Source organism: Zootoca vivipara, chromosome Z1, assembly GCF_965207765.1.
Source record: "Zootoca vivipara chromosome Z1, rZooViv2.hap1.1, whole genome shotgun sequence".
Classification (NCBI taxonomy): Eukaryota; Metazoa; Chordata; class Lepidosauria; order Squamata; family Lacertidae; genus Zootoca; species Zootoca vivipara.
In genome coordinates, this window is record NC_142583.1 from 69,934,515 (window position 1) to 69,957,821 (window position 23,307).

The window sequence follows — 23,307 nt, forward strand, 5'->3', positions numbered from 1 at the left end:
GAAACAGCAGCTGAATATCAAAAATAATCAACTCGAGATGTTCAGGTGCTGCTGCTACTACATTGCTGCTTCAGTCTAAACAAAGCGATTGAGCCCCATAATGTTTTCACTGTTACCTGTGAGCGTTCCATCTGTCATCAGGTCTTGCACTCTGTTGATTGCATCCTGTTGAGGAAAAACAAACCCCGTAAGCAGCGAATATCACATTTCCAGGTGCAGAGGCATGTTTTCAGACAACACCACAACACACCAGCCTTTCCACAAAGGCCCGGCAAGTGTCTGCTTCAGGGGACACCCAGAAAGCACAGGAGCCAGTCAAAAGAGAGGAACCCAGGAAGTGGTCAAGTCAAGCCATTGGTCCACGTAGCTCAGGATCACTGGCAGTGGCTCCCCAGGATTTCAGTAAGGGCTGCTTCCTGGCAGGGGTTGGGGATTGGACCTCGGGAAATCTGCATTTCTCTTACACATCAGCATACATTAAAGGTGAAGAGGAATGCCTATAAATGTACTTATTTCAATCAATAACATGTTGAGAAGGTAGGAAGAAAGGAAAATACATAAAACACAGTATGATACATTAAGTACAATATTAAATACAGAATTTAAAAACAATGCAGAATATAAAAACAGATGGGAGAACTATAAAGCAATTATAATTTAATGACGAGGAGCAACTTAAGGTGTTAGCAATTTAAAGTCAGGACAAGGTCCTGCGCCGACAAGCTATCACTGCCACACAAAAACTAGCTACCTTGGCGGTAATCTTGGGAGACTGGTTAGCCAAAAGATAATCAATATAAAACACTTCAGATCTGCCTGGTATACTTTGTAAAATTGGATTAGTGAAATGGTGGCGGATATCACAATAGGAAGAACAGGACATGCAATAAAACATGTTCCACATTTTCTATTTTCTCTGTTTGACAGGGGCATAAGCGCCCACTGTATAGCATCGTTGTAACTACCGTACCCTCCAGTACTGCAGATGGAAGCACATTTAATTTAGCCTGGGTAAATGTGGGTGGCGCTGTGGGTTAAACCACTGAACCTAGGGCTTGCCGATCAGAAGGTCGGCAGTTTGAATCCCCGCGATGAGGTGAGCTCCCATTGCTCGGTCCCAGCTCCTGCCAACCTAGCAGTTGGAAAGCACGTCAAAGTGCAAGTAGATAAATAGGTACCGCTACAGCGGGAAGGTAAATGGCGTTTCCATGTGCTGCCCTGGTTCGCCAGAAGCGGCTTTGTCATGCTGGCCACATGACCTGGAAGCTGTACGCTGGCTCCCTTGGCCAATAACGCCAATGAGCGCCGCAACCCCAGAGTCGGTCACAACTGGACCTAATTAGTTCAGGGGTCTCTTTACCTAAATGCTTTCCTAAATTTTGGAATAGTCAGATGGATCAGATGATCACCAAGAAGAAGATCCTGCCCTGCTTCTAAAAGTTGAAAAATAGAAGCTGCACTTATATAATTTTGCAACTAGGTATCCCAGATGCAATGGCGCACATTTTTGTTGGTTTTTGCAGAATCCACAGCAAGAGTGGCATTTGGCGAGAATCCTAGATTTAGGGCTTTCTCATTTACTGTGTCAAATTTTCTCATTACATTCAGGAACCCTTCCCCTGTGCTGTGATAACACAGGGTAGCGCATTCCCCCAGTGAATGTCGCTGGTTGTCAACGGCGAGCATATGCAGTCCTAATAGGACACCATTCCATGAGGTTGGTGTCAAAACATATGGATGGGATTGGCGGTGTCTCTGTTGCTGATGCTGTGGCCTGGCCTGCAAACACGTACCTGTGTCCTGATGCCCAGGTGGGAGGCCAGGTCCTCCAAAAGAACCACTTTGGCACTCTATGAGGAAGAGGCAAACAGCTGAAATTAGCGAGTCAAACAATGCACATTTTGCAGCTTTATTTTAACACAAACTGGACTTGGGTACATACAGTACTATATTATGGTGAAAGATTTTGAGAATTTAGTTTTGACAGAAATGATAAATATTGCTAAAGAAACTATTATTTGCTATCCAAGATTAATGCCGCTGAATATTTTTTGATGATACCAATGTAAATACAGTGGTGCCTCGCTAGACGAATTTAATTCGTTCCACGGGTCTTTTCTTATAACGAAAAATTCGGCTAGCGAATCCCATAGGAATGCATTGATTTTTTTTTAATTCCCCCCCCCATAGGAACACATTAATTGAATTTCAATGCATTCCTATGGGAAACCGCGATTTGCTAGGCAAATTTTTCATAAAACGAATTCGTCTAGCGAGGCAACCTCCGCTCGAAAAATCCTTTCGTTAAGCGGAAATTTCTTTAAGCGGGGCATTCGTTAAGCGAGGTACCACTGTACATTTGTCAAAATAAATGGTTTTCTGCTTGATCTCAGCAGCATGAGCAGTAATTGCAACTCAGTGGAAAACAGCCCAAATTTTACATTGGGCACAGTAAGATTATTATCCCTACAGACACTTTTCCAAACGCAAAGTTGGCTAAAAAACAATAACCAATGTGAACAGCAGTCCTTAAAAAAGGAAAGGGAAATGTACAGTGTGTAAACAATAAACCCATCTCATCGGATAAAGGCCAGCCTTTCCAAGTCCCCAAGTTATGAAGTCAGATGCAGCCGAGCTAGAGAACTGAGCATTATGGACTGAACATACTGAACTGGAACCAGTCCATGAAAACCAGTTCTCAGAGCTTGGAACTGCCAGGGTTCTGCATATCTTCTTCTAAAGGGATTAAGGGGAAGAATGCCAACTGCGGTCCTGCTCAGCTGGGCACCAGCTCTGCCAGAACGACGCAGCCAGGATCCTGCCTGCCCGCTCCCGGCAGCCCATAGTCACCTGCACAGCAACAGCCGTGGTGGACTGGATGAGGGTGAACGAAATCAAAAGTCTTGGTCAGTCGTGTAAGGCAGAACAGGGAATAGGGATTCAGCCTGTGCTGGGTGGCGCAAGACTCCTCCTGAGGCTTGCAGTTAGCACATGCTCCTGGACTCAGCCCTGAGCATGGATACTCAAGTCTCTGCGGTAGCCAGGAGTGAATTGGCACAGTTAAAGCTAGTGTGCCGGCTGAGCCCGTTCCTTGAGATGTCTGATGTGCCAGCACATGCCTTAGTTCCACCCCGCTTGGATTACTGCAACCTGCTCTACATGGGGCTGCCTTTAAAAAGGGCTCAGAAACTTCAACTGGCTCATAAAGCTGCAGCCAGATTGCTGACCAGGTTGGTGATAGGGAGCAGGCGTGTGAGGAGCTAGCCGGCAGTAAATCACACTGTGCACGTTGGAGTTAACTCTTTATTAGCAAAAACGTGATCTGCACAAGAGTGACGAAGTTTGGTGCTGACCTTTAAAGCCCTAAACGGCCTCGGCCCAGTATACGTGAAGGGTGTCTCCACCCCCATCGTTCAGCTTGGACACTGAGGTCCAGCGCCGAGGGCCTTCTGGCGGTTCCCTCCCTGCGAGAAGTGAGGTTGTAGGGAACCAGGCAGAGGCCCTTCTCGGTGGTGGCACCCGTCCTGTGGAACACCCTCCCATCAGATGTCAAAAACAACTACCTGACTTTTAGAAGACATCTGAAGGCAGCCCTGTTTAGGGAAGTCGTTAATGTTTCGTGTTTTATTGTCTATTTAATATTATGTTAGGAGCCACCAGAGTGGCTGGGGAAACCCAGCCAGATAAGCGGGGTATAAATAAATAAAAAATTATCATCATCATCATCATCATTACTACTACTACTACTACAGCCCTAATGAGCGCAGCAACTCTCCAGCAGGTCTTGCTCCCATGAAGCAGGTTCCAAGACTGAAGGTCACTGCCTTCCCACAGCCGTCTAAGTCCCCTTCCTCTCCAGGGTTTTCCCCAAGCAATCTTAGTCTGCGTATGCGTGCCGACAATCTCTCCTCCACCCTGTTCATGCCTCAGAGGAACAAGCACTCAGGTCCTGCTGAACGGGCTTTTCGCACGCATCTGGCTGGCTACTGTGAGAGCAGGAGGCTGGAGCTGACGGGCAACTGCCCTGATCCAAGAGAGCTCTTCTTACGAACAGCCGCTGTCCTGCCAACTAGCTAATGCCAAAGCCAGAATTGGTGTTTTGTGCTCTGCTTTTTCTCCTCTTGAGAAAAGCTTTCAGTTAGCAGAGATCCGACGAAAGGCAAGATCTCCTGCTTTCATTTGGGCTGCGTGGGAGGGATTGCTTCAAGTACTAAACTTGGTGGTTTAAGGCTTTCAGGTTTGAAAGCCTGATGGGCAAGAACAGGGAGGGGAAGCAGCGTTACAGGTTTTATGTGACCTTAATCGAGTAAAATGTGCTTTGAGCGGGCAGGGGGTGGGGTGTACGGATTCATTCACCATAGAAACAGGAGAATCACAAAGGAAGGAACTTGACAATACGAGGCAGAGATGAGAATCCTGGCCTCGTGTTAAGCTGTCGGGGGACTGGCTAGACACTGATGAGGGGGCACTGCGAGAAAGGGGGTTGGAGACCGATGTGGAAGAAGGGATCGGTGGCCTGGGAAGAGCCTGTAATGGCTGGGAGATGAGAGTCAGAGGCAGGAGAAGCTACAGGATTGGAGAGTCAAGGACAGGTGGGAGAGAGAGGTCAGGCTGATGTAGTGTCAATGATTCCACACCTCTCCTGCTCTACTGTCTTCGAGGGCCAGGAGACGATTGAAGCGGGAGGAGCAGAAGCAGGTTGCATGCAGGTGTAGCTTTTACCTGCTTGCGCACAGCTCAGGTGGGGGAGATACAGAAGCTGAGGTTGGGGGCAAGGCCTCTGTGTTGCCGCAACTGCCTCACTGTGTACCTAGGAGTCACTGAGCAATGCAGGACTGATGGACATGCCTTTTTCCTAACTTGTAAGTGTACTTTTGAGAAGAAAGAGTTGATTCCTCCATCTGGATGGTCCTTGCCGCACAGCGCCGTGCCACAAGTACATACACACTTCACTTGGATTCCTCTGCAAATGCCCCCCCCCTGCAATACGTAGTTGTCAATTTAAAGGATAAACCAGGGCTGAGAAACCTGGCACCCTCCCACCATCAAGCACGACCAGTGGCCATGCCGGGAGCTAAATTCGCCAGCATCTAGATAGCCACAGGTTCCCCACTATTGCAATAATGGCCCTTTTCAAATCTCTTTCCTACCCACTAACGCAAATATACACAGTGTGTACAAACAAGAGGAAGGTCTGTGCATTTCCCCAGAGTTCAGCTTCCCCCTGCCTTTAGTTCCCAAACCAAAGTCAATTTCAAAGCTGCCTGACTGTGTTGTATTTTTTATTCCCAAGCTCATGACAAACTTATCCAATGAAACATTTCTTTGGTGCTTCATGTATTGTGTGGGTGAGTTGGGTTTTCCCCTCAAATGCCCCAATCCGTTTTCTTAAAACTTTTTTAAAAAAATATCACTATCAAGTAGAAAGGCTTGTTGTCCCAAATGCTGACCAATCAGTGCTGTGCATTGCCCCTCTGCTACAAACCGTAAAAGCCAGCTTTCCCTGAGCTTAATGATTAAGAGAAGGTTATACGTCTGACCAAAATGGGGCAAGTCATTGAAACTTCCTCCCCTGCAAGCCATTAGCCCTTCCTTGCTTGTATTCTCATATTCCTGCCACTTCTTTTTCTTTCATTCTCCCGGCACACAGGCTGCAAAGCTCATAGAATCACAGAACTGTACACTTGGAAGGGAACCAAAGGGTCATCTAGCCCAACCCCACACAATGCAGGAAATCAGAGCTGGAGAAACCCTGGCAGGTGGCCGTCCAACCTCTGTTTAAAAAAACCTCCAAAGAAGGAGACTACCAGGAGTGTGTTCTGCAGCTGTGGTTTGGGCTTGCAAACGGCAGATACAGACCCCAGTTCTGCTGACGAACACGAGCGACCGAAGGGGCAGAGTATCGAAGAAAGTCACTGCAGCACTCTTTGCCGCAGACCAAGCTGAACCCATTTTACAGATGCAGTGCAGAAAGTAGCTTACAAGAGACACAACTCTTTATGCGAGAGAGCAAGGCGCTTTGATTGTTGAGCAACAGATCTGCAGCGCAAAGGGATTATATTCATTGTTAAAGGGAAAGAGCAAAGGGAGTGTAACATACCTTGATGTAGTCGAGAAGTTCTGATACGAAGCTACGGGACTAGGTACAGCAAAAGAAACTATTATTAATCTGATGCCGCTGGGGAAAAAAGCAATAGATTATAAAACCAATCTCTGCCTGGATTTCTACGCAAAGGGCCAACCGTGTCGGGGACAGAAGGCCCTCATTGCTTAAGTATGCGTAGCCTCCTTGGAGTTAGGAATGTCCGGGTAGGTAATTCTGCTTTCGGAAAAATTTCTGCCCTGCAACTGATCACCCGGTTTATTGTGGATTTTGTCTGAAGTGGCTTAAAAAGCTTTCCACCACCGCCGAGAGACAAGGTCTTGCTTCCATGTGCCATGAAATTGGCTCATGCATGACTTTCGTAGACGGCGCCACGCAAAAATGTGCTGCCTTCAGACGGCTGTGCATTCGTTAGGAACTTATGCCTGGGGCTCCCTCCCCGAAATCTTACTCATGGTCTCTCTCACCTCCTCCTTCCTCTTCAAATCCCTCCCGAAAACTCACAACCCGAAGCCCAGTTTTGTGTGACTGCACCTCTGCAGTCCCCTTGCCTCGGTCTACCCTCTGCAATCTCCTCAACTGGTGAGTTTGTAAGCTCATTGGGGCAGGGACTTCCTCCCGTTCTCTTTGCATATATATTTTTTTAAAGCCCCCCTGTACACAATCGCAGGGGTGGGCAGACCACTTGGCATATCTCTCCGATGATTTGGGGTATATTGCTCTGGATTTCGGATTCCCCATCGTTTAACAAGAGCAATGGTTTAAAACTGATGGTAAATAATGCTGGTAGCAGGGAGAGAGACAGAGGACCAGGAATGGATTTTCATATGAAAGGCCTTGTGGGCTTGGTTCTGGCACCGGCCATAAATTCCTGGACTGAGCATGTGCTCAGAGGCATAATGTTTTAACTCTTATTGTACGGCCACCAAATCACGCCACTATTTTGGAGCAGGCTCAAGGTTTTTTTTGTCTGTTTATGTACTCAACTGACTTCTTCCTTTTAAAAAAAATGAAATTAGACAGACACAAAAGAGAGCACCAAAATCCTATATGACATTTTTTAAGGACAGCTCCTTGTAACTACTGTATGAACATGCTTTTTTTAAAAAAACCAAACTGCATTAAATAGATTTTTTTTTTAAGAAAAGAGGATATCATCCTGGTAGCCATATTGGTAGCCATTAATTTGGATCAGAATCTATAGGGCAAAGGTGTCTATTCAGAAGTAACTGTGAGTTCAATGGGACTTATTCCCATGTAATTGGGCAGAGAATTGCAGCCTAAGTGCTAAAAATGCAGCAGTTGTAACACTTACATTTATTTTATTTTTTTATTATGCCTGATATATGCGTTTAGAAATATGTACCAGCCAAAATGTTATTGGTCAACGACAAAATGAGGAGAAATAAAGCTACTCTGGAATCTAACATGATAGATATTTATGAACCAGACTGGCTCATCCCTGCCCCAAAATACTGTTTGCAAAATAACGGAATTCATCAAAGATGGCAAGTCTATTTCGCAAGCTACCAAAAGACCGTAGGGTATCATCACCTTGGGGTGGGGTCGAATCACTTTTTCTAATTTGGCATAGGGAACTTAGTAAATGCAGGAGGTATTAAGTGGTCTGCACTTTTTTGGTATCATAAATATTCTAACAGCACTGAATATCTTTGGGTGAAATCCAATGCAGTCACACTTACGCCAACCAATTTCAGTGGGTCTACTCTGAGTAGGACTATGTTGGCCATCACCCTTTGTAAATAAAACAATGGGAAAAGGACTATCACTTGATCCATAAGCTTGCAATAAAAAAAACACACACTTTGGCACAAGAGAAAATGAAAATTCATGCGACATGACCTTAGAACAGGCATAGGCAAACTCGGCCCTCCAGATGTTTTGGGACTACAACTCCCATCATCCCTAGCTAACAGGACCCGTGGTCAGGGATGATGGGAGTTGTAGTCGCAAAACATCTGGAGGGCCGAGTTTGCCTATGCCTGCCTTAGAAGGTTGCCACCTACTCAAGATTGTTTTTGCTCTTAATAGAGGAAATTGTTTCACACCCTCACTTCCAGCACAGTCTGTTCATGTTCCACCCAAGAGCAGAATTCAGCTGGCGGCATTGATGGGCTGCAACAATCGACATGAAAGAGACTTGGGCTGACACTGTGCCTTTTGTTTAATGATTCAACGGCAGCAGGCACTGAATTACTAAGACTCTACGGAGTTGAATCCTGAACCTTCTGTGCTCCTGGTGATTTTTTTTTTTAGACCGACGTACAGCCTAAGCAGAAGCCGGTGAGAGAAGGGCTGGGTATCTGACCAGTCCAAAAAAGATTTCTCCACTAGCCAGTCAAATCATAGAATCGTAGAGTTGGAAGGGACCCCAAGGGTCATCTACCCCAAATCCCTGCAACGCAGGAATCTCAAAAAGAATCACAGTGTTTTATCAAAATATATGTTTTCTTATAAAAAAAATCAATTTAGCATTATGACATCAACGAAGAATAAAATTATGAAGAGGTCTGAGTGTCAGTTACAAACCAAAAGGCAGATAGCAGTTATTGTGCAGCGATACTGCTATTTCATTTTTTTTAAAAAAAAGCAATTATATTATTACAGAGAAATAGTTGTTTTTTGTTGAAAGACATGTAACCATTTAATTTATTACCTCCTTACAGAGTCCCACAACAGCCCTGCAAAATAAGATAGATTAAGGCTGCCCAGTGCCCAAGGATCACTCAAGGAGCGTCTTATCCTGGCTCATTATCCTATTTGTTAATTGACATTAGGGGAAAGTTCTCTGCTTTGGACGAAACCGGGCGTCACGCAAGCGAGGATATTCACAAAGAAGCCTGCCTGCCGCGGGAAGACACTTACTCCTAAGCTTCATAAATTCTGGTTTACTAAGCCGAGAATGATTGTCGCAACTGAGACAGTGACGTTTTGGGGGATATCTGATAATACTGGACTGCAGCCAAATAACAAGTGGGTCGGCCGACCGTCCAATTAACACTATTCAACTGACCCATTGGCTGAAATGCCAGCACTAACTGGGAGTCACTTTGATTGATTCTTATGTATCTTTGCTTTTAGGAACCTGACTTCTTCCTAACGTGCCGTAGTTCTTCATCTAAATGGGGGTCTTTGGCATCATGTCCTCTGGCAATCTAATCATTCCACCTTCCGCGGCTGACGTGCCGCGACCCTCTCTGACGTACACGGATTTCACCTGGAAAAAGAAGCCTTCTGGGGGAAGAATCGGTGGAAGATGATTGGAAGAAATTTAAAGTTTATTTAGAGAAGAATTGTAAGATTAGCAGTATTTAGCTACAGATTTGGAAGTAAAAGGAGGTTGTAGAAGAGTGTTAGTTAAGTGTATTGTGTATTAAGATTTAGTTAAGTGTTATTATGGTATTGATTTTTAAAGATTTAATTAGAATAGGTTTATATTTTAAGAGAAGTATAAGAGATTTATTGTATGGATAAGTTATTAAGAGTATTAATAGGTTTAAATAATTATTAAAAAGATTGGAATCAAGATCTGGAAAGTATTAAGAAAATTATATATAGAAACGTAGTTGGGAGGGAATGGAGGAAGTTGACAAAGATATGTGATATAAGATTGATTGGAAATATTTTTGTTTTTTGTTGTAATGTTGATATTTGCTTATGTTGTGTATGTATAGTGTTTTTCTTGTTTTGTTTTTTTATGTTGTATTGTTGAAAAAAATCAATAAATATATTTATTTTAAAAAAGAGAAGCCTTCTGAGCCCTTAAGTCTTTGGGGTGAAGTCAGCAAAGTCAAGACTCAAGGTAGACCACTGAAATGTGCGACTTAGTCTAATCAGGTGTCTGCCATAGCTGGATCCAACCTTTTGTATCTATTCAAGAGAAGCACCTACAACCATCCCTCAAGCCGGTCATTGCGCTCCAGCCCAGCCAAACCTACCTCTTCTTCAGTCATGCCTTCATCCTCTCCTTCTTCTTCCACCACAAAACTCTCCTTCAGCTTCAGGTATTCCTCATATTCCCGCTTCTCCTCTTCCTCTTTCGTCTTCTTCTTTTCTTCTTCCTGCAAAGCGAGGGGAGGAAGACAGAACTGCATTATTTAATGGTGCATTGTTACATTTTTGCAAAGCGCATCTTGCCAATTGGACCCACCTCAGGACGGCTTACGGGCGGCCAGTCACTTGGGAGACATCCTTTATATTAGTAGTGTTATACTTTTTTATATCCCGCCTTTCCCCCAGATCCTGGGGCTCGAGGCGGCTCGCACAAATTCAAACGCCGCAGATCCAAATACAAAAAAAGCCCCAAACTTGTAAAAGATTATAGTCAAAAACCAATCAAGCAGAATTTAAAACAATGCAGATTATAAAACCTTGGTGGTAGCAAGCGGCTAATCAAACGAACAACAGCAGTCACAATGAATCAAACGGATTGCTGTAAAACAACGGGAAATCAACCAGCTGCCAATGCTAGTGTTAGATTAAAAACTCACTTTAACGGTATTAGAGGGATTTCTGCAATAGAGAAGATTGTCTGATATGTAATACAGGATAAAAGGTTGTGAAACAAAAACACTGTGGAGGTATGGGTGGGAAGTCAATACATGAAGCTATTTAATAATTTGAAGTCAATTTGTAAAAAAAAAAAGGAAATTCAATAAACTTTTCGTTATTTTTTAAAAAGAACTCGGAGGAAACCTCTTTTCGATTTCCAGCAAGGTGACAGGGCAGTAAGGGAAAGGGCTCAGAAAAGCAAAGCAATGCAGTCAAAAGGGCCGTGGCAGGTGGTCTCGGGTGCAATTCTCAACATCTGCAGGTGGTGCTAGGAGAGACTTCCTGCCTGCCACCCTGGAGAGCCATGACTGGTCAGCGTGAGCAGGACCAAACTAGATGGACCACGGATATGACTTGATTTAAGGCAGCTCCCTGGGATTTCTCATCGACACGACTCCTGCTTACCTTGCCAAGGGGACAGTGCTCCAGTTCACCAAGGGGAGAGGCAGGCGGGGGAGACAGTTCCAGAGAACCCTCCTCTGTTTTGAACTCTTCATTTTAGCAAGCTGCCTCTTGAGAAGTTCTGTTTCTAGAACTGCTCACCACCATGCGCTGGCTTAGACCAAAAGGGAAACCAACAGTCTTATAGACAAAACAGCACTGCCAATTTGCATGAGACCGTCTCTAATCATTCGCAGAGAAGAGGAAATCCCCACCCCTCAAGCCAAGATATCATTCCCATCCCCCCAGTTATCAGATTTGACCACGATTTGGTGCAAGAGTGCAAGTTCATTTCTGAAATCCACAAAGATGCAAACTCTGTTCCAATGGCACAACCAACCTCTAAAATCATAGAATTGTAGAGTTGGAAGAGATCCCAAGGATCAGATAGTACAGCGCCCTGCAATGCAGGAATCTCAGCTAAAACATCCATGACAGGTGGCCATCCAACCTCTGCTTAAAAACCTCCAAGGAAGGAGAGGCCACCATTTCTCGTGGGTGTCTGTTCCACTGTCAAACAGCTTTTACCGTCAGAAAGTTCTTCCTGATGTTTAATGGGAATCTCCTTTCTTGTAACATGAAGCCAATGGTTTGAGCAGAGCAACAGAAAACAAGCTTGTTCCCTCTTCCATTTGACAGTCTCTGAGATATTTGAAGATGGCTATCCTATCTCCTCTGTCTCCTCTTTTCCAAGCTAAACAGACCCAACTCCCTCAACTGTTCCTCATAAGGCTTGGTTTCCAGACCCTGGATCATCTAGGTTTCCCTCTTGGTGGGGGAACATGAGAAAATTATTTTATATACCGCCCAAACAGCTTTCTAAACAGATTGCAAGCTATAGAAACCAGATACACAAAGATTTAAGCACCCACAATTAAAACACGCAGTAAATCCCACTGCAACAGACAAAAGATGGAGAACTTGAGGCCCTGCAGTTGCTTCCGTACTCCAACACCCACCATCCCTGACAAGATCCATTGGCCATGCTGGCTGGCGCTGATGGGAGCTGGCTTCTAACACTACCTTGGGGCCACAGCAAGTTTCCCATCCCTGCAATTAAAAGTAGACGGCAATTAAAACAGGAGAGCCAGGCCAGTAGATCAAGGGAATGCCTGCACAATTTGTTAAGAGCCTTTATTCTCCTTTCAAACCAATAAGCTGCATCCAAATGTTATTGATATAAAATTGGGTTTGCATGTAAAAAAATCCCGGGGAGTGTGTATAACACAAGGGAGGCTTTTTGGCAGCAGCACATCACGTGCCGCGCACAAGGAGCTGAAGCTCTGCAACGTGAGATATTTGCTCTCGCTGATCAGGTGTCCGTGGTAAACCATTTCCTCCAACAAAAAAACTCCACGGGCGAAAGGGAAATTCCCAGGGCTGCTGCATGCTGAAGCAACGGGCGGTTGTGGGGTGGAAGCATCTATCGGGGCCGCTGGGGCTTTTGAGAGGAAACAAAGCAATTTAAAAATATACATTTTGGTTTTTTTCAAATGCCAGAAAAGACCTGTGGAAAAGACTGCGTGAGATGTGCATGAATGCTCAAAATCAGTGTTCCCCTTCCCCTTTCTTTCTGACCAAGAAAATGCAAGAATATTGGAAGCCCAGACTAGAAAATGAGTGCAAAATAATTACTCCCGGCTAGTTTTTATCAGCCACGAGGGCAGAGGGCACAGATTCCTGCCCAGTCCAAACCATGCCCTCCTGTCCATGCCATTGAGCCATGCTAATTGAAACTTAATCGAAACAACAGAACTAGGTAGAGCTCTGAACTCCTCTTGAGATTCATCTGCCAAAACAGTAGAGTCAAGGTCTTGGTGGGTCCAAGTGATTTTATTTCTAAAATGCTTTGCAAATAAGTCACAGCGAGCTACCATTGATAACAGTGGGCAAAAGGGCCCATGCCACCCAGAAAATTTCTGCCAGGTGGCATTTCTTTGCTGCATTGCCTTCCCTGCCACGGAGCAGGCAGATATTGAGCACTCCCTGGTGTCTGACTGCATTTGTCTAGTTTTTCTGAAAATGTGTCCAAGCTGTCTCCGGGCTTGTTTCATTGCCCTGACCTCCGGTATATGCCAAGGCATATGGGACGCGGGTGGCGCTGTGATTTAAACCAGTTAGCTATTTGGGCTTGCCAATCAGAAGGTCGGCAGTTCGAATCCCCACAATGGGGTGAGCTCCCGTTGCTCTGTCCCAGCTCCTGCCAACCTAGCATTTCAAAACCACGCCAGTGCAAGCAGATGAATAGGTGGGAAGGTAAACGATGTTTCTGTGCGCTCTGGTTTCTGTCACGGTGTCCCGTTGCACCAGAAGTGGTTTAGTCCTGCTGGCCACATGACCCGGAAAGCTGTCTGTGGACAAATGCCGGCTCCCTTGGCCTGAAAGCGAGATGAGCGCCGCAACCCCATAGGCGCCTTTGACTGGACTCAAACGTCCAGGGGTCCTTTACCTTTACCCAAGTGGGCCCTGTGAAGCAGGAGAGGACACTTGGGTGATTGTATCACTAGCCCAAGTCAGCTGGCTCCATCAACCTCTGAGGGTGGGCCATCTCCCTTTGCAGTGGAGGGAAAGTTGCTGAACGCCTAAATCTCACCAGGAAGTGATCCAGCCATGACAAGTGACGGATGCAACCCCCACCCCACCCCCCGCTTTCAGATTAGCTTCTGAACAATCTCGAGATCCAGAGTGTGGCCTGCCACATGAGTCAGGCCAATGACATGTTGGGACCACCACCTTGGGATGGACGTTGAAGCCCCTAAGAACCAACACTGGGAATCCTCAATACCACCTCTGTCAGCTCAGGCAGGGAGACTGCTAGGCAGAGGGGCAGGCGGCAAACCAGCAGAATCCCTAATCTGTCCCAGTTACCCTACACCAAATGCAACAGGAAGTGGACAGGGATCCTGGAGAGAGAGAGAGATATATATATATAAGATTTCTATGGATCACAAAAACTCCCTTTTCGCCACCCTCAAGTCTGTTCTGATGCTGGACAGAGCACCCAGTTGGGCATAGCTGGGTGAGACCAGTTCTCCCCTGCTCACCCACCCAGGTCTCGGTAATACAGACCAGGGCAGCCTCCTCAACCACAAACAAATTATGGATAAGGGAGGTCTTATTCAAGACCGACCTAGTGTTCATAAGAGGCAGTCGCAGACCGGAGGGCAGGCAGATAGGACGACCCCAATTCCTCTCCCCAATGGAGTGCGCGGCACAGTCACTAGTTGTCTGTGCCATGTGCCCCTTACCTGGTCTGCCGCCCCACCTCCCACACCATACTTCCCTTTACCCAGAACCACTATGTTTCAATGGAATTGAAATTGCCATACGATAAAGCACAATATAGAGGAATAAAAGAAGCAGCAATATATTTGCAGTTAAAAACAGGGCAGGAAAATCGTCAAATAGTTGGCCGAGACCTTCGACTATTTTCAAGTGGTTTGTGGTGGGGAGAGGAGAGTGACGTTTCGGAACCACTGGCCTGATTTATTTATTTTTCAAAGCAAGAAACAAGTTTCAAAAGAAAATAAAAAAATTCCTTCCAGTAGCACCTTAGAGACCAACTAAGTTTGTCATTGGCATGAGCTTAGTTGGTCTCCAAGGTGCTACTGGAAGGAATTTTTTTATTTTGTTTTGACTACGGCAGACCAACACGGCTACCTACCTGTAACAGGTTTCAAAACGTTTAGCTGAAGCAATGTATGAAAACCAAAATTTCCCTTTGACACTTCTATTGGCTAGCCCCCTCCCTTCTATGCTTTGGAATCAGCAAGGAATCTAAACTTTACATTGCAAACAGCCAACTGTTCGTTAGAGGCTTTTTGTACACGTGAACAAAGAAAGAAGAACCTGGAAATGCTTTAGTTTTGCTTGGTAACGGGATTTCCCCCCTGCTTTGAGGAAGTTAACAAAATAGCCTGAGAATAAGCAATGCAAAGCTCAGTTTGAAGCAAGAGATTCCTGCGATCTCCTGTGGAAACTCAGGCAAAGCAAACCGGGTTTTCCGCATTAAAGTTTTCTGCACCTTATTACCAGTTGCAAACGGATTGAGTTATCTCTACATTCCTTATGCGATTTGCACCCCGCTGACTTATCCGTTAAGTCGCAAGCTTAGTGGTAAATGACGGGTTTTGCTCGCAGAATGTCCCAGGTTGATGCAATCTTTATTTATCCGGATCATTTCTATACTGCTTCACCAACAGACAGTACTGGGCTTAGAGAGCACAAGAAGCCAGCAGGAACTCCCACCAGTCCCACCCAGCTTGGGCAGTGGTCAGGGATGATGGGAGTTGTAGTCCAACAACATTTGCCGAGTGTCAGGTCAGCTGCCACTGGCTTTGAAGAGCCACCTGCCCGATCCCATGTGTTCGTGTACACTTGCACCGAGGGCACCCTCTCGCACACATTATACTGTCCTGTAAAATATACTGAATCCATGAAATATGGCTGGTGCTGCAGCTGCTGTCTGACTGGGGGTGGGGGTTGAGAGACGAAGGGGAAGACTGCCTGCCCATGCGGGACGTGAAGAACAAGGGGCGTAGGGGGGGGGGGTCTGTAGCTCAGTGGCAAAGAATCCGTAGGCATGCAGAAGGTCCCAAGTTCAACCCCCAGCATCTGAAGGTGGGGCTGGAAGACCCTTACCTGAAACCCTGGAGAGCTGCTGCCAGCCCGTGCAGGCAATACTAACTAGACCAAAGGCCTTACTCCTGTGTGTGTGTTTCTCAGCTCTGTGCAAGCCTTAAGTGCCCCAATTTCCCATGCCAATGCTGCTTGGCATTAGTAAACATCTATGCAATTCTCTCTCTCTCTCTCTCTCTCTCTCTCTCTCTCTCTCTCTCTCTCTCTCTCTCTCTCTCTCTCTCTCTCTCTCCTCTCTCTCTCTCTCTCTCTCCCTCTCTCTGTTTCTATATGTTTGTGTATGTATGTATAAACATATACAGTACAGTGGTACCTTGGAAGTTGAACGGAATCCATTCCGGAAGTCCGTTCGACTTCCAAAAGTCCGAAAACCAAATCGTGGCCAGAGAAGCCTCGTTAGACGTTCGGGTTTGAAAAGAATATATATGTATATACAGTGGTGCCTCGCTTAACGAATGCCCTGCTTAACGAAATTTCCGCTTAACAAAAGGTTTTTTCTAGCGGAGGTTGCCTCGCTAGACGAATGCGTTTTACGAAAAATTCGTCTAGCGAATCACGGTTTCCCATAGGAATGCACTGAAATTCAATTAATGCGTTCCTATGGGCAAAAAAAATTCAAAAAAAATTCAATGCATTCCTATGGGATTCGCTAGACGAATTTTTCGTTATAAGAAAAGACCTGTGGAACGAATTAAATTCGTCTAGCGAGGCACCACTGTATATATGTAAAATATATATATGTGGGTGGGTGTACAAACACCCACACATGAAATTTAAGGTGTCTTAGAGCAGCGTTTCTCAACCGCTGTTCCGCGGCACACTACTGTGCCGCGAGGGGCTGGCTGGTGTGCAGCGAGCCTCTGGGATTGGTGCTGCTGCTGCTGGCTGCCGGAGGCTCGGGGTGCTCTGTGCGTGCTGCTGGGTGACGACCCGGCAAGCCTCCTCCTCCTCCTGCCGGCTCCCAGAGGCTCGGGGCACTCCACCATGCCTCAGCCCCCACCGCACTGAGCGCGCCTCCTTCGCCTCCTCTTCCCCAGCCTGCGCTCGAGGCCGTGACGCCAGGGCCGAGCGTGCACTCCTCTCGCTGCTGCTGCTGTCCGGGAGAGTGACGAAGCTGAGCGAGATCCCCCCCCCCCGGTCCCATGGGGAGGCCTGACATCACCGGGGCCGGAATCTGCCCCTCGCTGCCTCCGGCTTCAGCCCCTGCGCGCCTTCTCCCGGGGAGCCTCGGCGCGGCGCTTTGCAGGCGGCCCCCGCGGGAAGCCTGCAGCTACGGCGGCGAAGGCGCCTTGTGTGGAGACCCGACCTAGCGGAGGCAGGCCTCCCGGGCCATTTGCATTTGCACGCGCCGCAGACGGGAGTGCATCAATTCCTGCAGGTTGCGCGTGCTCGCCCTGCCTGCTCTCTCCGCAGCCCAGAACCGGCGGCTGCTGCAGCGCAGAACGCTCGGAGAGCCCAGCAGCGCCGCGGAGCAGAGAGCCTGCGAGGAGGGAGGAGGAGGACTCCTCTGTGCTGCTTGGCAGTGGCACATTAGCAGTACGGTCATGGACACCCCGGGATAGGGGCCCTTCCTGACAGGGTGGCTGCAGCCCCTCAGCGCAAGCTGAGACCCAGTGTCGACGGGGTGCCCCCTCCCCAGCCCAGCCTGCTCCATCTGAACGCGGGGAGGAAGGGAAGGCATGGGCGTATGTGTGTGTGTGTGTGCGCGCACACACACACACGGTCCAGCCCGCCACAAGTTGTAATACAAGTACTGTAATAAAAACAGTAATAAATTTTAAAAAAATAAGACATCCCCTGACGGTGTCTTAAAAAGGGGGGAACACGGTAGTCAATATAGGGCGGCACAGAGTTAAATTTTTTAACTTTTTTAATGGTGGTGTGCCTCGTGATTTTTTTCATGGAACAAGTGTGCCTTGGCCCAAAAAAAGTTGAGAAACACTGTCTTAGAGGCCTGCTGCAGCACAGAGGCAAAGACTGAGCTGAGAGCAGGAAGTGCCCAATACAATCACACCTCGCTCATAAACCTGCCAGACGATTTCACACAACCCACTCTTTCTCAGCCTCCCCCCTGCCCCCATTTGCAACGTGAGAGTAAGAAGGATCTTCTTTTGCAGGGCTGCAGACGCGAAGCATTTTGAGGGTATTACGAAACCTCTGTAACTGCATGCATTTATATAACTTGATGAGGAAACGGTGCCCTGAATATGCTCCTGCGCGCTCTCTCTCCCCCTGTTCCCTTTTATCTTGTGTGTCATTTCTATTAAGATTGTGAGCCGGCGTGTTACTTTTTAATCAAGCACCTAAAACAAACCCTAAGGCGTTGCACAAAGAACAACGGCAGCAACAGCAACCCCTTTTTTTAGTGTCTCCCAACTTATGAAGTGCTGGCCTGGCTGTACGTATACGAAGTTTTTGAAGAAGCGACTGGGACAAAGGGGGCCTATGTAGTCCAACCTCTTGGTCTTACTCTCGAAAGCCAGATCTCTGTGGGAAGGCCCACAAACAGGACCCGGGTGCAACAGAACTCTCCGTGCTTCTGCATCTTCTACCTGTGATTCCCACCAGCAGGTGCTCCAGAGCGGTGGCAGAGCATAGCCATTGGAACTAGTAGCTAGCATCCGACCCAGACTCTGCGTTCATCTTCTGAGTCTCTTCTTCATGTGCCTTCTCTGCGAGAGGTCAGGAGGGTGGCAACACAAGAACGGGGCCTTTTCTGCAGTGGCTCCCCATTTGTGGGATGCTCTCCCCAGGGAGGCTTGCCTGGCGCCTTCATTATATATCTTCAGGTGCCAGGCAAAACGTTCCTCTTTAACCAGGCCTTGGGCTGATTAATATTCTACAGCCTTTTAAATGTGTTTTAGTGGGAGGGGGTATTGTTTTTGTTGTTTCTGTTTTAACTATCTGTGCTTTTACCTTCTATTTTTATCTTGTGAACTGCCCTGAAATCTGATGAAGGGCAGCTAATAATAATAATAATAATAATAATAATAATAATAATAATAATTCCAATCCTCTTTCGAAGCCATCCACCGCCAATTAAAATTATGGCACATATCGCAGTACTATCACATCTTAGGGGCGCATTTGACTTGTGCAATTTCAACCATGTGCAACTGGAAGGCCGGCTGGCTGAAAGTGCGCAAGTTAAATCCAAGCTACGGAGAAAGCTTCAAGGCTCAGCCCGTTGGCTGTGGGATGCTCTCGCGAGGCTCATCTTGTGTGAGCATCCCTGACCTTCCGGAGTCAGCACGCTAGGCGGGTCTCCCCACCTATCGCCCCACAAGCAAGGCAGAGAGCTCAAAAGCTTTACGTCAGCAGTACGGAGCATTCTCCCCCCCCCCCCCCAACCAGCTAGCCAAGCCAAGGTTGCATGGATACATGGAACCCTTGAAACGGAACCCCTGTGTAAGATGCATTCTATATTTATATTTTTGCCTTTTCTCCAGAAAGCTCCTGGTGGCGTAGCAGCCTCCTCCGTGGTGGTTTACTATCTGATGTCTTCGCACCAGGTCCCCACGTGGGACATTTCTGAATTCAAATCCCAATCCTTTCGCCCCACGGCAGAGCCCACCTGCTTCTCCTCCTCCAGGCGCAGTCGCTCGTCCTCTTTGCGACGCTCCTCCTCTCGCTTCTGCTCGAGCTTCTTCCGTTCCTCCCGTTCCGCATCTTCGGCCTTTGGAAATTGGGGAGCGGGGAGAAAAAAGTGAGTGTTATTCTCTGGCAAGTTTGCAGGCCAAGCGCATCTACCTGCTACCTAGCCACCTAACACACGTACACACACACACGTATGTAGGGCATGTGACCCAAGTACATCAGACAGGAGTGGGGAGGGAACCTTTCTTGGCACAAGGGCCAGCTTCCCTTCTGAACAACCTCCCGAGGGCCGCATTCCATCGGTGGGCAGGGCCAGAGGCAAAAGGAGGCGGAGCCACGAACGTAAATGTGACCTTTGTGAAGGGCTAGTCTGTAGGCACACTCACACACACGCCTCCATCCCAGCAAGAGACATGGCCAGAGTCCAAGGACACATTCCAGGCAGGCAAAACCACTTGGCGAGACAAGCAGGGCTTGTGATGTGTGTGTGTGTGTCGCTTTGAAGGGCCAGGGGAGAAGGTCTGAGGGTCCACACCCAGCCCTTGCTTCTCCAACCTTGACCAGAAGATCACCTCTCCCCATATCAACCTTCTCAGTTGGTTCTTGTAATCAGAAAGCCCTCTGGGTGCTTCCTAGGTGTTGGCCCACCCCGGGGCCTTCTCAGTCGTGGCCCCGCCCCCTTGGCAAAGAACCTCTGCCCCCTCTTTATTTATTTAATTTATTTTTTTGCATTTATACCCCACCTTTCCTCCAAGGAGCTCAAAGTTGCCACACATGGCTCTCTTCCTCCCCATTTCATCCTCACAACAAGGCAGGCGAGGCTGAAAGACTGCCGCTGGCCCAAAGGCATTTTGTTTTTTTTACCTTTGTAACATGGGCTAATTTCTGCACAGACTCATTGCCTTTCATTTCCAGGGGGAAAGAGACTTGGCGCTGACCATCAGACAAGGGCTTTTCCCACCAACCTTGCCTTCAAAACAGAGTCGCTGCCACGGGCATTGTATCTCTTGTGTCTTTTATGAACTGAGTTGAAGACTATGAGTCATGGAGGTGGGGAGAGAGAGCATGTGAATTCGGCCGTGCTTCGTTTGTTTTTGGTTGCTAGTTTGCTAATGTTGCAAACATTGTTTCATGGGTTATTTGTGCTGTGATGCTTTGCAAGTCTTATAATACGACTTTTGCTGTGGTTGTGCTGTTGAGCTTGTTTTTTTCCAGATGTCTTGTTAATGGCGTTTTAGACAAAGTGATTGCTTTACTGATGTCCCTTAATGGTTTTACTGAGGATTTGTTAATAATTCTAGATGACATGTTGGAACTGCTATTGTTATTCATTGTTTGCGACGCGCTTTGTGACTTGTGTTGAGTGAAAAGTGGCGTAGAAATAAATGCATTTAAAGGCAGCCCTGTACAAGGAAGTTTTCCATGTTTAATGTTTTATGGTGCTTTCATATTTTGCTAGAAGCCGCCTAGAAAGGCTGGGGCAACCCGATCAGATGGGCAGTAAATAATAATAATAATAATAATAATAATAGTAATAATAATAATGAGTTACTAGCCCAGAGATGGAAGGAAGCGACAGTCCTGACCAGAGAAAAATGGCAAATCAAGTTGATGGGCCATGCCAAAATGGCAAAATTAACTGGGAAGCTCAGATATCAAGAAGACAAGAAATTTTAAAAAGAATGGGAAATGTTTATAATGTATATACAAAATCATTGTAAACAGGTCAAAACATTAGCAGGATTTTAAACACACTTGTAATGTAACAGAATGTATAGATAATCTAGGAAGATGAAAAATGGGAGAAGTATTGATATGCAGTTGAAAATAGAATCAATAGGACCCATGGAAGGGATGGGGGGGAAGTAAGGAGATTCAGAGTCATCTCGATATTTGGATTTTGTAATCTTTTGTGTTGTATGTTTATATTTTGGAAAATCAAACAGAAATTTATTTATTTCAAAATAATAATAATAATAATATGATAATAATAATAATAATAATAAATGAAATGAAACGAAACACACTCACAAGCCTCTCTCTATCCCCCATCCAGACAAGTATCACATTCCAGCCAGGCAAAAATGGTTGGGGTGCAAATAAAGGCTTGTGAGGTGTATGCCTTGTTGGAGGGAGTCAAGCAAACCAGGTCCATGAAGGGAGAATCCTGCAGGGCTGCGATTGGCCTGTAAGCCTGAAGTTCCTTATCCCTGCTTTGCAAACTTTGGAGAACACTCACCTCCCTCTGAGCCTTCCTGGCTTGTTTCTCCTCTAGCTTCCGCTGTTTCTTTGCTCCAACCTTCCCAGAAAACTGAGATTCAGTTGCTTCCGCTCCATCGTTCTCCTCTGCATAAGGATATTAAATAATTAAGACACGAAAATGAAAAAGTAACGAGAGAGAGCCCATTATCAAAGGGATCGCGCAACAGGGGGCCAACCTGGCTGGCTTCTACCTGTCTTTCAGGAAACTTCTTAAGTCTTTCCTGGGGGCTGGGATGTGATGCTATTCATGTGTGAATGATTCTGATTTTAGGCTATTTATATAGGATAGTTATAAATTGTTCATCTGTTACAATGAATATTTATTGCCAGCTCCTGAGAGAACCTTTTGAGCCGGTTGGAGGGGAATCTATCTTAACACAGAAAATATTGGCGTTAGGGCTGGGCAATACCTGGTTTTCGACATCATGATATATCACCAGCTAAACATTGCAAAAAATACCAATATATTATGATGTCTGAAATAGGGATGGAGCTATGCAGAGGCCTTGGCCGGCTTCACGGTTCCCCCCCCACCATGATTTCTGCATAGTACACACACACGCATCATGACTCACGATACAGTGGAACCTCAGGTTACGTAATAATAATAATAATTTATCATTTATACCCCGCTTGTCTGGCTGGGTTTCCCCCAGCCACTCTCCTCCATGCGAACACTTCGGGTAACGAGCTCCGCTAACACAGAAGTAGATGCTCCTAGCTGCGAACTTTGCCCCAGGATGCGAGCGGGAGTCACGCGCTGGCGGCGCAGCAGCAGCAGGAGGCCCCGTTAGCGAAAGCATGCCTCATGTTAAGAACAGTTTCAGGTTAAGAACGGACCTCCGGAACAAATGAAATTTGTAACTGGAGGTACCGTACCACTGTATATTGCAGGGTCAAAAATTATGAAACCCATATCACGATATGGACTTCAAAGTGGTTTTGGATATTGATGTATCGCCCAACCCTAATCGGATGATGGACAGAGACAATGACCTGAATCAGGAGGCAAAGATTCAGGACTCCAAGAAACGATAACTCTTGAACATCCTTGGGAATTGGAAGAGGGCAGCAAGGCTCAGCTGATTATCACTCTCCTCCTTATCAGTTGTGAGCTGGCTGGGAAAATGGAGCGGGAGGCCTGGAAAAGAAGGCTGGCTGCAATGGGAGGAGTCTGCACCTGCTTCATAACAGGTTGCGGCTTCCCAAACTAGAGGGGTTCATATTCTGATCCCACAGTTCTGAAATATGCCTGCGTGACTATGAATATGCCTGGTTCTGTCTTCTCGTTTCTGTTCAGAGATTCTGGCAATTGCAATACAAGGCCAAAGGAGACACTAGGGCAGGCACCCCCAAACTGCGGCCCTCCAGATGTTTTGGCCTACAACTCCCATGATCCCTAGCTAACAGGACCAGTGGTCGGGGAAGATGGGAATTGTAGTCCAAAACATCTGGAGGGCCGAAGTTTGGGGATGACTGCACTATGGAAATGTGTGGCTTAACACACACACACTCTCTCCCTCCCTCTCCCTCTCCCTGTGTGTGTATTTGCTCCTGAATGAAGGGTGCATTCAAGTGTGATCCTGACTCTTGCAGGGTCCGTGTGTGAGGGACTCTCACTCTTACTGTTGCCACTCTCATCAGGTGACCCCACAACACAATCAAAACGTTAGGCTGCCACATACCCCCAAATG

The 23,307-nt window shown here is 46.7% G+C and overlaps 1 protein-coding gene across 2 annotated transcripts in view; it reads right to left on the reverse strand.

Moving 5' to 3' along the window:
- DDRGK1 (DDRGK domain containing 1) overlaps positions 1–23,307 on the reverse strand; it is a 33,970-nt gene that overhangs the window by 2,259 nt on the left and 8,404 nt on the right. Inside the window, exons 3-8 of one of the 2 annotated variants that reach the window (XM_035101173.3) lie at positions 21,591–21,697; positions 19,329–19,430; positions 10,063–10,185; positions 6,101–6,139; positions 1,794–1,850; positions 117–165 (exon numbers count right to left, since the gene is read on the reverse strand). In XM_035101173.3, the coding sequence (XP_034957064.3) occupies positions 117–165; positions 1,794–1,850; positions 6,101–6,139; positions 10,063–10,185; positions 19,329–19,430; positions 21,591–21,697 (477 nt within the window). The remainder of the gene's footprint in view (positions 1–116; positions 166–1,793; positions 1,851–6,100; positions 6,140–10,062; positions 10,186–19,328; positions 19,431–21,590; positions 21,698–23,307) is intronic. The other variant, XM_088660671.1, reaches the window with a different exon arrangement.